This window comes from Schistocerca nitens, chromosome 3, assembly GCF_023898315.1.
Source record: "Schistocerca nitens isolate TAMUIC-IGC-003100 chromosome 3, iqSchNite1.1, whole genome shotgun sequence".
Lineage (NCBI taxonomy): Eukaryota > Metazoa > Arthropoda > Insecta > Orthoptera > Acrididae > Schistocerca > Schistocerca nitens.
Genome location: NC_064616.1, coordinates 447,324,903 through 447,340,478, shown reverse-complemented (window position 1 = coordinate 447,340,478; position 15,576 = coordinate 447,324,903). Strand labels below are relative to the sequence as shown.

The 15,576-nt window shown below is 36.9% G+C and overlaps 1 protein-coding gene across 3 annotated transcripts in view; it reads left to right on the top strand.

Moving 5' to 3' along the window:
• Positions 1-15,576, top strand: part of LOC126248378 (fibrillin-1-like) — a 647,044-nt gene that overhangs the window by 316,240 nt on the left and 315,228 nt on the right. For all 3 annotated transcript variants that reach the window (XM_049949314.1, XM_049949313.1, XM_049949315.1), the window contains exons 9-10: positions 4,815-4,964; positions 9,808-9,945. In XM_049949314.1, coding sequence (XP_049805271.1) covers positions 4,815-4,964; positions 9,808-9,945 — 288 coding nt within the window. The remainder of the gene's footprint in view (positions 1-4,814; positions 4,965-9,807; positions 9,946-15,576) is intronic.

The following is a 15,576-nucleotide window of genomic DNA, read 5'->3' as shown; positions in this document are numbered from 1 at the left end:
GCAGCAACGCTCTAGCAGGTCGCAGGGAATGGGCGTGGACCACAGAGGAAGCGCCTGCAGCCGTTGGTGGAGGGGGAAGGCCATAGGCATAAATACTGGACCAGGTCCACTCAAGGAGCAGTCTCAGGTCGCACCTGATGAAGGTTACGAGCCACGTGACTGAAATATCATGCAAGTACGACGCTGATATCCGGCAGAACACCCAACAACCCAAGATGTCATTCTAAATCATCATTTTTCATTTCTAAACATTTATTTTTCAACATAGTTACCATGGCGACACATACATTTCTCCTGGCAAGAGACCAGTTTGTTGATACCATCACTGTAGAATGTTTGATTTTGTTGACTGAGCCACGGTCTCATCTCTGCTTGCACCTTTGTCACAATGAATGTGACGTTCTTGAAGATGTTGTTTAAGTTCTGGAAACAGGTGAAAACCTGATGGGGCCATGTTGGGACTGTGTGGAAGATGATCAATGACAGTGAACCAAAGGTATCGGATTGTTGAATATGTTGCAGTGCTTGTGTGTGGTCTTGCATTATTCTGCTGAAGGATTGGGTGCTCCGTATGTGGATAAACTCTTTGAATTCAAAACTGAATTACAGCATGCTATTTCTCTTGCACTGACATAGTTATGTTACACATTGCAATGTTAACATGCTATAAATGGAAGTGAGTGTATGGTATTGTTGGCCGAGAGACCGCATCGAGGAAGTTCAGCCGCCAAGTGCAAGTCTTATTTCAGTCGACGCCACATTGGGTGACTTGTGTGCTGTCAATGAGGATGAAATGATGATGAGGACAACACAACACCCAGTCCATGAGTGGAGAAAATCCCCAACCTGGCCGGGAATTGAACCTGGCCCCGCTACATAACCCGCACATAACCACCCAGCTAAGCAGATAGACAACATACTAGAATTCAGAATCCTCTACTGGCCAAGGACTTCAGTTATGTAGATATGAAGAATAACATTTGCTTTATTTAAAAAGCTTAAGAATTTTCACATAAAATATTCGGAGGCTCCACTTTTCAGCATGCTCATATAAAAAAATCATATTGAAAGAATAAACTTTAAAGCAATAATAAGAAAATGATTTATATTATTTTCACTAGACATTCAGTGTACAGAGTGTTCAAAAAAAGTGTTGAATGCTTTGAGAAGTGGTAGTACTCATCGAAACAAGAAAAATAAGTCACAAAAATGGGTCTGTAAATGCATACTTTCTGAGATAAGTACAATAAACATGGGTCTAGAAATGCATTTTTTTGTGCAATAAACATGTGTCTAGAGGAGGTGTTCAATGTATCTGTTCATGACAGTGCACCCCTCTGGCCTCCTGTGTAAGGAATGATGCACCGTTTGAAGTACACCTGATTGTTGTTGTACCTGCTGGCACACATTGAATATGTGACCCTATAGTGTTTGCACATCATTGATTGGTGTGGTATAGACCAATTCATTCAAATTCATTCAAGTGGCCCTATAACCAAAAGTCTAAGGGATTGAGTTCTGTGGAAAAAGCAGGCCAATGTGTGAGAAACCCCCCCCCTCCCCCCCATCCTCCGACCAATCCAGCACCAGCAGTCATGAAATGTCTGCATCAAATGTTTGTGCACATTGTGATGAAAGTGTGCTGGTGCACCATCATGCATGAACCACATTTATATTTGTTGCTGCAATGCACAGCCTCAAATGAGGCAGGCAATAAATTAATGAGAAAGTCCACATAATGAGCCTCTGTTAACCTTTGTGGTAGCACATGTGGCTCTATTAATCTATTGCCAAGTGCGCCTGCCCTATATGTTGATAGAAAATCAGTGTTAATGCCTCATTCCTGAATTTTTTGGGGATTTACATCTGCCCATATATGCTATTTCTGGATATTCACAACACCATCTCTTGTGAATCCTGCCTCATCAGTAAATCAAATCTTGAATGTGAACAGTGGATCTGTGGCACACTTCTGCAACAGCCATTGACAGAACTAGGGCCCGAATGTGCTGTATATGATATAATTACAGCAATTGTTCATGAAGTGCCCACAGATAAGAGAGTGAGTCATGCCTTCCACAGCTGTTAATTGTTGCACACTGGTCTCAGGGGTTTTTTCCACAAATGTAGCACATGATCCTCCATGTCAGGCATGCAGACTGTGTGGAGCCTTCCACTGTCTGTCTTCTGAGGTGTAAGGGTATCTGTGTTTCTGAGATGGTGGAGAAGTCTGCTGAACAGCTTATCCAAGGACACTCTGCACTGTGGATATTTTTCAGTGTAGAAGGCATGATCTTGCAGGCTACTTGCATTTGCTAAGCCATAGCAGAGTATCATATCCACAATTTCACTTGTCGAGTAGAAGCTTCCATTGTTAACAAGATGTGGAAGAGAGAAAATGTAAATATACTACACCATTTGTATGCACAAACAGGACAAAAACACACATAAGTGGTGGTGGTGGTTGTTGGGATGTTTAAGGGGGACTACACAAATAAGTGAATCCATTTATTGAAGAAGGTAAAACACCATGATACATACCCAGCGTTGACAGTACTGTACAATATGGCACACAAACATGATGAAAACTAATGTAGCCCATAACACAACTGAAACCACACAACTGACTGCAGACCACCTAATGACAGGTACAGGACTGTGAGTAAGATGCCATAATACCCTACAAACACATTTGGTGGAGCGCCAAAGCAACAATTGTGCTAATATCTGCAACCAAGTGTTACACAACCATCTTGGAAACTATTCATTTTTGTACCCATGTTTATTGGACTTATTTTTACTGTTTTGATGAGTACTACCACCTCGCAAAGTAGATGGGCAAATTGGCTTATATTATCTGTTATTTTCACTTGAGTGTGCTTTTATTAAATATTTTTCTTCATGATAGCATAGATGCTTTGATGAATCTTTTCGTTTGGCTTCTTTGGGAAACTCTCACTAGCTACTAAACTGAGAGTGTATTGTACTGTTTCTGAACAGGAGAAAATGGAGTGTAGCCATGTATGGAAGTGAAACAAGGATGATAAATAGTTTGGACAAGAAGAGAATAGAAGCTTTCAAAATGTGGTGCTACAGAAGAATGCTGAAGATTAGTTGGGTAGATCATGTAACTAATGAGGAGGTATTGAATAGAATTGGGGAGAAGAGGAGTTTGTGGCACAACTTGACAAGAAGGAGGGATCGGTTGGTAGGACATGTTCTGAGGCATCAAGGGATCACCAATTTAGTATTTGAGGGCAGTGTGGAGGGTAAAAATCATAGAGGGGGATCAAGAGATGAATACACTAAGCAGATTCAGAAGGATGTAGGTTGCAATAGTTACTCAGAGATGAAGAAGCTTACACAGGATAGAATAGCATGGAGAGCTGCATCAAACCAGTTTTAGGACTGAAGACCACAACAACAACAACACACTGTATTTTAATTGGTGCTCTTGTCCACAAAAACTGCCTGTGCATAAGACATCAGTTTACATGTATACAGGTAAAAGCGATTTTTGTGAGTAGATATTTAATTTAAAAATAATGCACTTTACATATTAAATACTTGTATAATACACTTCGTAAATTTAAAAATTCTTCAATGAAGTAAAAGCAATGATACTGTAGATATGACTTTAAGCATATTGCTTACGTTTTGACCCCATTATTTGCTTATATCTCTTTGGGAAGTTCTTTATAAAGTTGAACTCCCATCTAAAAAGTAGCTTTTTGGCACAAGGATGTGTTTATTTGGGTCAAAAGTAAGTTTTTGTTTTGTTTAAATATTTTGGAAAGTTCTGGTAGGATGTAAATACTTATCAGTAAAGGAGACCACTCACTGAAAAGCAGAAGCATTGAGCTGTCTGTAGGCACACACAAGAATAAATAAAAAGTGTTAGCTTTCAGAGTAATCCTGTTACAAGCTATAGGAAAATATACACAGAAAACACATACACATGCGCATGCATGCATACACATGCCTGTGCCCCTAAATGGTGCCGGCTGGACTGTCAGTGCCAGTGCTGCATTTCAACAGGTGGACTGGCTGCGATGAGGTTGTGTAGGGTGGGGTGAATAGAGGCGGAAGGAGATGAGAGGCAAGGAGAGGGATTGGAGACGGGTAGCTAGCAGCTCGGAGGGAGGCAGCCATTTTGTTTTCTTTTGTTTGGTATAGTGATGAATAATATCACAGTTCCTTTTGTAACCTACTATTGTTAGATATTACATTTATTTTAAATAGTAGAAATGCAACCATTAAATGTAAATGTATCTATGTACTCCACTGACAATTCAATAGAATGAACTTTAATACATGAGGAGATGATATAAATTCAGTGCAATCAAAGAATTACTATATGAGTACATGGCAGATGTGAAACCATTTCCTTTTCTTCTTTTTGTACCCAGTGATGCTTTATATATAGAAATCTTCTTGTAAATGAAAATAATTTAATAAAACTGAATAACTTACAGAAAGAAAATATACCACTTTTATGCTTTCATAAGATGACATTCTCTGCTGTTCTACATTATTTTCAATAGACATCTGTATTGTATTGTGTGCCTTTTGGTGTCTTGTATGACATCTCAAATGAAAATTGCATAATCCCAAAGTAAATAATATAATATGAATGTCTTAAATGAAAGATAGTTGACTGGAAATGTACCGAGTATACAATTCAACGTTTTCATGTGACTCACAGGAGTTAACCCTATGTCAAATAATTGTCATAAAGCACCAGTCACTAACTAATGATAATTCTGTAAGATTGAATGGATTATTTACATGTCAGGTGTTTGTTCTTATTAAAGATATAGATGAATGTGACCTGAACTGGGGCATCTGCGGAAACTTCAGTATATGTCAAAATACAATTGGATCATTCGTGTGCTTTGGACAAGTGCTGGCTGAAGATTGCAGACCAGGATACACATTCAATGAAGCAGACCAAATCTGTGAAGGTAAAGTTGTTGACATAGTTTCATAAATTTATTTGTGTAAAGGCTATAATATAAATGCACAGCTAAACAACTGTTTTTCTGATTTCTTTCCCTTCAGTCTGTTCATCTGAAGATTATTTCAATAATATTCTCCTCACATTAAGTTAATGAAAAGAGAAATTTTCTTTAAGGGACTCATTGTGTTCTGAAGTTCTTAGTGCCGTGCATTATATAAGTACAAATGTGTATAGAATAGTGAAAGGATGTGAAGTCATTTCTGAATTCAGGAAGTACGCTGTCTTATAGTCAGACTATGTGCATTGGCAGAATATATGTGTATCCAATGAGTAGTTCATCAAACACATTGAGATACCACAAATGGAATTTTATACACAAATATCAAGGGTGGGAGTAGTTCAGAATAGACTGTGTGTTTATGCTGCAGGGTAAACATAGTGGCTGAAGGAAAATAGGAATAGGAAGCAGACTGCAGGGGAGGAGGTGTTGTACAGAGGCACACAGCATATAGGTGCAGAGATCAATGAAGACTAAGTTCAGGGGACATTGTGATTAAAGGATGTGTTCAAGGGCCCTTTCCCATCTGCACAGTTGTGAGAATTTGGTGCTTGAGGTGATGATTTGGATGGTATCTGTTAAGAAGTAGCCTTTAGGGTCAACCACACTCAGTAACAGGGTTTGTCACTGTGTTGTCAACCATGCCCATAGCCACAGTTCATCTGTTGCTATTCATCAATGTGAATAGCTGGTTGGTACTAATGCCCACATAAAAAGCTGTGCACTGGTTGCAGCATAGCTGGTTGATACAATGCTACTTCACAGATGACCCAGTCTCTAATGGAGTAGGATGTAAGTATGACAGGTCTAGAGTATGATGCACTGGCTGGGTATGTGGGACGTGTCTTTCAAATCAAAATTATTCATTTGGTGTGGGGACTGAAAGCAGGACTTGATTAGAGACAGGGAGCAGTGCAGTATCACTTTGTGATATAACTTTGGGGAGAGTACGGAGTCTGCCAGAAAAATGTATACACACTTTAAGGAATGAAAATATTACTTTCGTGTTTATTTTACATTTAATAATTGATCACACATCTTGTACAACCTTCAGTTCATGGTTACTTTAAATGTTCAAAATGTTCACCATTGGTGGTTATATACATAACAGAACGACGAGCGGTCGCACAACTACGGCAGTCACTGTTACAGTGGAGATTGCTGCACATGTTCCTGTAATCTCCTGGTGAAGTTCCTCCAGCATGCATGGCTTACATTGATAGACGTTATCTTTCACAGTTCCCCACAAGTAAAAGTCCATAGGTGTTAGTTCTGGCGACCATGGAGGGAACTCAATGGACCCTCTTCGTCCAATATAGTGTTCCAGAAAACTGTCATCCAGGAAAGCTCATATATCTAGATTGTAGTGTGGTGGCGCCCCATCCTGTTGGTAGAAGACCCTTTCATCAGCTCCATAAAGTATGTATACCTGGCAAAATTGATGTGCATAACATTTCCAGATACATTTCTCCAATGACAGTAGCATCAAAGAAAAAGGATCCTAGTAAGCCCCTAGATGATAGTCCACACCTGACATGAACCCGTGGTAGATTGACCACTTTATCCACATAAACATGTGGATTTTCCAATGCCCAGTACACACTGTTATGCTGATTCATGGTTCCATTAATTTTAAATTGTGCCTCGTCACTCCACATTACCTTCATAACAAATTGTTCGTCATCAGTTACCATTTGCTGATACTGCTCACAAAATTGCATTTGGCAGTCAGGATCACCATTAATCACATGCAGTAACCATGAAAGTAAACTTTCCACTGTTCATCTTTCAGAATTCTTCGTACACTTGTACTGCTAACACCCACTTCATGTGCACATTGCATAGCAGACTTCTGTGGAGAATTATATAATGTTTCCAACACAAGAGCCAACGAAGCAGGACTTGTAGCTGTACACTATCTTCCTGATCTTCCTTTGTGAATATCACAAATTGTTCCATGCAGTTCAAACTTGTCAATGAACATAATCAAAGCTCTTCAGAGGTTGTGGTTTATCTGCCATGAAGGCTATCTCAAAAATAACTCCCATTAGGCAATAAATAAAATACTGGAATTTTTAAAGAAAATGTATTAGAAAATTTTAAAACTACACTACTTTTCTGCATAATTACCATTCAGATTTAAGCATGTATTGCATATCACAGAAAGTTGAGAAATTCCCTCAACATAAAATTCTGTTGTCTGAAATTAATGTTTCGTTTAAACTGATGCAACAGTTTTTGTCTTTGCTGGGTAGAATGTAGCTGAACATTATAGTGTTGAATGGCTCCTATAAGTTTTACTCATGTCTCACAGTAGGCTTCAGTAATGATTACCCTTACAAAATTCATGAAATACACTAAGAAGATTCCTTTTACTTCCCAGAATGATAGTTATAACCTTTCTGGGTGATAGAGTTTGCATACTGCTTTGATTTGTTGGGTGAGACAGTATGACCCACATCCTTGACTCCTCTTTTGTCTCTGTGTTAGCATGAGAAACATTTAAGTTTCATCTCCAATCAAGATTCCATTCAACAGAACTTCACCTTTTGCATCATAACAAAAAAGTTAGTTCAGAGAAACAGTTGTACTGTGAGCCTTTTGGTTCTCAGAAAGAAATTCTGGGAACTTTTGCTATCATAATTGTTTGGTCACCACATCATACAAATCATCTTGAGAAATCTGCAAACATTTGAGATAACATAAAATGCTGCCTTTTATGAATCATTTGTCAGTTTCCTGTTCCAGTTCATTGTTGAGTATAGATGGCCATAGCTGTTATTGTTATGAACATTTGTCCTTCCACTTGTACACAAATTACACCATTGATGCTCTACACCTTCACTCTTTAAATCTGATCTGTGTACAGCACAAATTTCTTGATGATTGTCAACAATTTCAAGATTTTTAACTCCAAAAAGGTTTTGCAGAATGAATTTCTCATTCTATGGAATTTTCAGTTGCAACACTCCTTTTGGAAAGCTGCAGTTTGGAAATAAGAAGCAGTGCAACTTTTTAACTATTGTAGTTTGAAGCACACTGGCCAACATCCACATAGAGACTCCACTAGCTACTTTACAGTGCATAGAGAAAAGGACTTCATTCCAGTATCATTGGTTTTCTCTCCTATTTCAGTTGCATATTTAGTGAGAGAAAAATTACTGTCTGTATTGTTCTGTGTATGCCCTAATCTCTCTCATCTTATTCTCATGATCCTTACGCCAGGTATAAGATGGTGGTCTTTTTCAAATAAATGTTCTCTAAATTTACCCAACAATTTTCTGTGAGAACTATGCCATGGTATTCCCATTTATGTTCCACGATAATATCTCTTACACATTCGGATGGGCTATTCTGACCTGTTACAATCCTAGCAACTTGGAATTTGTCTGCTGTGATATGTACCAGATAATAACTTCAAACATTGTAACAATGCTCTAGAATTGATCACACTAGTGTCTTTGCATTTACGGATGCACTGAACTTTCCCAAATGCCTTCAACAAATCCAAATCTTTCATTCATACCCTAATACTAATTGTATGTGTTAATCCTTTCATATTGCTTCTTAGTATTAAAACTATAGATGGCCATAGCTGTTATTGTTATGAACATTTGTCGTTCCACTTGTACACAAATTACACCATTGATGCTCTACACCTTCACTCTTTAAATCTTATACAACTTTACATGCTGAAAATGTTCATATATAATCTTGTAAGTGGATACTACTGAGTTCTCTTATCTTCATAATAGGTATTATGTGACATTTATCCACATTTAAAGAGGGCAACTGTTATTAAACCAAGAGGGAATTTTATCTAAGTCTATCTGCTTCCTTACAATCATCCAATTATGGTAATTTCCCGCAGACAACTGCATTGTCAGTGAACAATCCCATAGGTCTGCTGATTCTATCTGATACATTGTTTCTGTGTGCTGAGATCATTAGATGTCCTATTATGCTTCCATGGAGCACACCTGATGTTACTTTCATTTCTGAAATATGTTTTCCATCCATTATAATGAACTGTGTGCTATTAACTACATATTAACTGAACCAGTCAGATATCTATGAAGATGCTCAGTATGATCTTATATTGCAGCCAATGATGTGGTACAGTGGCAAATACATTTCAGAAATGTATAAGACAGAATCTACCTGTTTGCCAACATCTATTACTAGCATGATGCCATGTATATGAAAAGGGTGAGCTGTGTTACACCCTAAGAGAAGGTTTGTTAACCCTACAGTAGTATCATTTTATATTCTATCCAATATAAGAAGGCAATAATTCACATGCATCTAAAAGAAAAAGAAAAAAATTAACAGGGTGCTTTCAATATAAAGCATGCTAGTTAAACAAATATCTCTGTACAAGTTAAGGTGATCAATACTATTTCTTTCCATTGAAGCATATTCAGCACTGTAGGTTGTACAGGTTCTGATACAAAGTCTCTGTCATGTCCCTGTGTGTACAAATATTATAGTTTAATGGTAGTAGTTTGACATAGAAAAGTACCATCTTACTGCAAGTAACAGGCCTTGTATATTCTAATGATCTGTGTTTATATGTACTGTTCCATGTGTCTGTGTAGGAACACATGCTTATTGATCTTAGTGTATTCTATACCCAAAGCAGATGAACAATGAAAATATATGAATTCTTGCTGGAATATGTTTCAAGAACACTTTCATCAGAGGGTAATAATAAAGAAGAAAATAGCAGTTTAATCAGCACTTTGTTGCAACAAATATCATCAATGTTAAATATTCCAAAAATTTCCAGACATAAATGAATGTGAGAGAGGACTTCATAATTGCCAAGGGGATAAACCAGTATGTCAAAATACAGAAGGAAATTTCACTTGCTCTGCTTCATGTCCAGCTGGATACAAGTTCAATAAGAAGTTGGCAGTATGTGAAGGTAAGACCTCTAAAATTATCTGTTGCTTAAGTTAATCCTGAAAAAGACTGATATTATTTTTTTCCAAAAATAAAAATAAAGAAAAATTTTCACCTCTTCCAAATAATTTTAGTGTGACGAGGCATAGTTAAGGTTTGAGAGGCTCTCGATGAACCAGAAAAAGAAATCATCCCAAAACCCACTGGTGATACTGGTGACATCAATTCCTCTTGCTTTGTGGGCAGTACGTACATTCTGTCATTTTTCTGTTCTGCTGCTGTCATTAAGCTCTGCTTCCTACAATCACTGGAGATCAAGGTGATGGAAGCAATATACTCCTATCTTAGCAGAGACTTGCTTCTCTGACTGTTCTTAAGCATAGTCGATAGCACACATTTTAAAAGTTTTTAGTTCTGCATGACTTACCTCTGCCAGTAATGTCATCAGTAAAGTGTATTTGGACCATTCCCTTGCAAACAGCCTCAGAGAGTTGTAACTGGAACAGTGACATTTGTGAAGTTTTGCTGTCTATTTATAGGTTGATTGATGTTTAATGTCGTGTGCGTGATGAGATAATTATAGATGAATCATACTGGATAGAACAAAGGTAGGTAAGGAAATTCATGTGTTCTTTTCAAGGAACTTTTCTAGCAATTGCCTGTTTTGACAATTTATGACACCTCTCCTAAATGCAAATCCAGCGTTCTTACTGACACAAATACATGCTAATGCAGCCTTCAGTGATAACTGATCTGGTAAACATTAAAAGCTTTTGTCTTTTACATTGGTCTTATACCATGCTAATAACGGTGGCAGTGTATGTTTTGCCTTTGGTAGATCCTCATTTCAAAGGTCACTTTCACTGTCCACTAATAAGAAGATAAAAAAGACTCCTGAGATTCTTCTTTTTTGGATATATGGCAGTTTCTGAAAGTACACAACTTTTATGAGTTTGATGAAGATGGTGGTGATGATGATGATGTCTGGGTTGTGGGGTGCTCAAATGTGCAGTTATCAGTGCCCGCATAAACTCCCAACATTTGCTCAGTCCAATCTCGCCACTTTCATGAATGATAAGCATGAGTTTGAGTCACAAATCTTCAGCAACAGATTATCCCATTGTTTGACATATGAAGGCTGTATTTTTTCAGTTTTTGATGGAGTTCAAATTTAAAATAAGTGTGAATATCTAAAATGATTTACGTACTTATACTACTTAAATGTAGAGACTATATTTCAACAAAATCATTACCATGTTGATTGAGACTTTTTTTGTAATGGCATACAGTTTACCCTAGTCCCAACAGTAAATAAATAAAGGGGGAAACTGCTGCTTATCTTTTGAGTCATGCTATCACAGTGTTCCAGTTTCTCATTTGAGGTGAAATTCCATCCACCCAAATACTGTTTTACCTCCAGGAAGAGGTAGAAGTCTAGTGGTTCTGTCTGTGGCCTGTAGGAAATGTGATCCATCACCTCCATTTGACTGGTTGAATTTGTTCAGTTGATGAAACTAGAACTGATCAACCATTGTCTTGCAGCAAAACACTGCCTGAAGACAGCATGCTACATTTGTTTTTAATGGGCCTGTAAAGCTTTTGCAAGGCCTCATAAAATGAGGCATATATCTTTTTTCCTGGTCTCATAAAGTATTATGGTTAAATGAGGGGCAGCAGGGCCACATTAAAAAAATGCCCATATAGTAAGGTGGAAAACATTGTTGCAGAGAGAGAGAGAGAGAGAGAGAGAGAGAGAGAGAGAGAAGGAAAAATGATACACAGGTAGGGAGCCACTGTTTGTTTGTTGGGGTAAGGGGGTCACAGTTGGTTTGTTCCTCCCCTAAATGTAATCTTTTGTCACTATCACTTTCCAATGCTACAGATAATAGGATTTTCACAACACTAAGATATAAAAGAGGTGTTAATGTAAGAATAATTTGTTTACATTAGTGCTTAATATAACATTGCAGCATAAATTCCAAAAAATACAATTCGTAAAGATAAATTATTTTAAAAGTTGTCATACAAAAGTTTGAGAAGATGATGTGTCATATAATTGTGTTGAGAGCTATAGCAGCACTGTTCCTCACAATGTGATAATTTGTATAGCATAAAATCAAAGTGTGCACTCACCATTAACAGCAATTTACTTAGCACTACCATTGCGAATAAAGGTCTGCAGACTATGGCTATGCAAGTGTGTAAATCATGGTGAGTGCTTTTTGTTTCAGTTATTTCCACCTCCATTTGGTGATGGCAATCTCACCATCATTTTTCATTTGTTGGACGAGTTTTACCTTTCTGTCTTGCTGCACTCACCTTCCTGTGTTTTGTCGGCTCTACTTGTGTACTCACAAACCATGTGGAATTTCTCATTGGCAACAGGTACAGTTAGCCTGTGAATGCTCTACTTTACCCAACTGGAAAGTTTTCTCCAAGGCAATCTACATGCACAAGCCTACAGGCAAACAACTGAAAAGTACCCGGCATTAAGAAATAGTTCAGTTTTCTTGAATTTCTGCAATTATTAAGACTCTTAGTTTTTATGTTCTTTACTTATCAAAAGTTAACTGAGAAATTTGCAAACTGAAATATATAAAATATAAATGTGTAATGTTTTGGAAGGGGTGGAGATGGTGTTCCTTGAACCCTCCCTCTCCCCTCCTCCCCCCCCCCCCTCCCCATTTGATCCGCACCTGCTCCTCGAGCACCATTGTGACCATGTTAAAAAATAGTCAATTCATATATGTAAAATATAGCCTTTGTAGCTGACAACTTACTTATTATTTTGATGGATTACATGTGCAAAACTAAATATAATGGTTCTCAGCTTGTGTGATGGTGATGAGGATACTGCAGAGTTTGAGAGAGGCAGTATTTCTAAATAAAATACACTCATATGTACAAACTACTGTGTAAATAATGCATTGAATTATGATAACACACACTTTGTATTCAAGACACTGGACAGTGGGTAAAAAGACAAAAATAAACCTTATAATCACTGCTCAATTTTTCCAATTTATACACACACACACACACACACACACTTACAAAGTCCTACAGTCAAAGTTGGCCTTCCTTGCCATGCAAGTGGCTGAATGTCCCTTGTCATAGTAACAGATTTCAGTGGTTCTCATCAAGGGCAGAGAGGAAATTAATATCACAAAAGGTATGTTTGACAAGCACAAGTGTCACAAAAAATGCAGCACTGAAAACTCTGAAAATCACACATCAAACAAAAATTAGAAAAGGTAACAGCACACACATTTTTTTATTTTTTTTTTATTTTTTTATTGTTTTTAAAATTGGTTTATGCATTCCATAGATTCATAAGTATAAACTATTTATCTGGATGTGCAACAAATCAATACATAAAATATAATCTTAGTACATGTAAAAAAGAGACATATACATATGCAATCAATATGTAAAATATAGATACATTTACAATATATTAATAGTTCCAATACAAGAGTGCAGTAGTAGTAATCAGGAGAAAATTACAAAAAGTAGCAGATTCACCATGATTCTGTAAGTCTCCTGCACAAAAATATTGTTGGCAATATTAGCTTAGAATGTTTACAAAATAAATGAATAATTAAGTGAAGTTCTCAAGTTGGACATTTTAATATTAACATAATAAACTCTTCTCTTAAATTCTATTAGCACATGAGGGAGTTAACAGGTTTTAAACAAAAATAATTTTGGGTAAAGATAAGAATTCACAGAATAGCATAGATGTTTTGTTGTTGGTGGGCACACAAACAAGACTGAAAACTCCAGTAGTTTTTTGACTAATTATTTGTCACACTAGAGTAACACATGCACACACATGCACGCGCGCGCACACACACACACACACACACACACACACACACACACACACACAAACTGTCTGATACAACCCCGCACCCTAGTCTACCTGCCAAGCTGCACAATGTAGCTTTACAATTGGGGCGGAGGTGAGGGGTGCACACACACACACACACACACACACACACGTGTGTGTGTGTGTGTGTGTGTGTGTGTGTGTGTGTGTGTGTGTGTACTTTAGCTTGAATAAGGATTAGGCCAAAAACTAGCAACGTTTTCAGTCTTATTTATGTCTCTACTAATCCAGAAGTTGTTGACTTCACTCCTAAATTACTTACATTCAACAAGAATTTTCAGTACCATACTCTCAACAGATTTTTTTTTATTTCTGCAGAAAAGTCTTCTACAAAAACATATTACCTCTCGAGCATTTAATATCACTATACAATGTGTTGAAGATTTTAGTGCTAGCATACTTTACCCCCTTCTGTACAAGTAACAAATACTTCAGTTTGTGAGCCAATAATCAGTGGGTGATTGGTTGCCTTTACTCATTTTTGTTGTTGATTCCATCCTGAAATTTCCATCATCAAAATAAGAGTTTGTACATTTATGAATCATGGTCCACCCAACATGTGAAAAAACAACAAATTTGTACTCAGAAATCATTTTGTTTATAATATCAGCAAGTTATGGTGCTAAAGCAGCAGTCACTGATGGAAGTGAAGAAGAATGACTAGTACATTAATAGCAAATTTGCAGCATGATTTTGTTGGCATCACCTGATTATGGTAGCACAAATATTCACTGAATGCTTCAGTGAGAATGATAGCTCCTTAACTATGAACTGTTTGACAGTATTTGCTCACACAGTGATTAACTGCTTGAATCAGAATATTTTTTCAGGAATAGTGCTGAGTGAAAATAGCTGCTATTATTTTTACATGTACTAAATTTTGATTATATTGGCATAAGAGAATATATGTTGCCATAGGAGAGTACAAGTGATCCATTGAGGAATAATTATTGGAAACAGTTGTTTTGTTTCCCAATATTTTTTTCTTTAATCCTTGACTAATGCATGTCGGGGGAAAGTCTAATCTTGAGTTTGTGTTAGTTCAAGGTACATGCATGTAAATGTTCAGTATTAGGCATGGTGTGTGTAAAATTACTTGATTGATTTTTGAATATTTCTTTAAAAATCATAACTTCTTTCTGTTTTGCTGCACTTCTATTGCATGTAACTAACACATTTATATCATAAATGCAAATTAATGAAGAATTTTACTTTTCTGCTAGTAAAGTAATTATTTAACATCTAGCATAATATTTTTTTTTAATTATTACTGAACATTTAATTCAAAGTATTGGAAGCTTTGTAACTCTTTTGAAGAATATGTACTTTTTTATTTACATCTACTGCCTTCAGTCTGCAGCAATTACTCCTTATCTGCCTCCTATCATGGACAAAGCTGCTCTGCTTTACTAACACACCACCTACAGAAAGGGTAAGTTAATTTATAATTGGAATAAGTCTTTCCCTGTAATAAATGCTAAAATGGAAAGTGCAGTACCTTGTTTAACCATAACTGTGAGTGAGAAAAATTTTCACAAATGCTATATAGTCATTGCATTCATGCATAAAGAATTTTTACATGTTGTTATCCTTAATATTACTGTCACTGATTTATGTTTACAGAGATGAATTACTAAATTTGCATGGTGTCACAATATTACACATATATAGTAAAGAAATTTGCCATCATCCCACCCACATACTTCTATTTTCTACAATAATTTCAGCCAGTGTTTTCATCTACATCAGATTCCCCCTGTC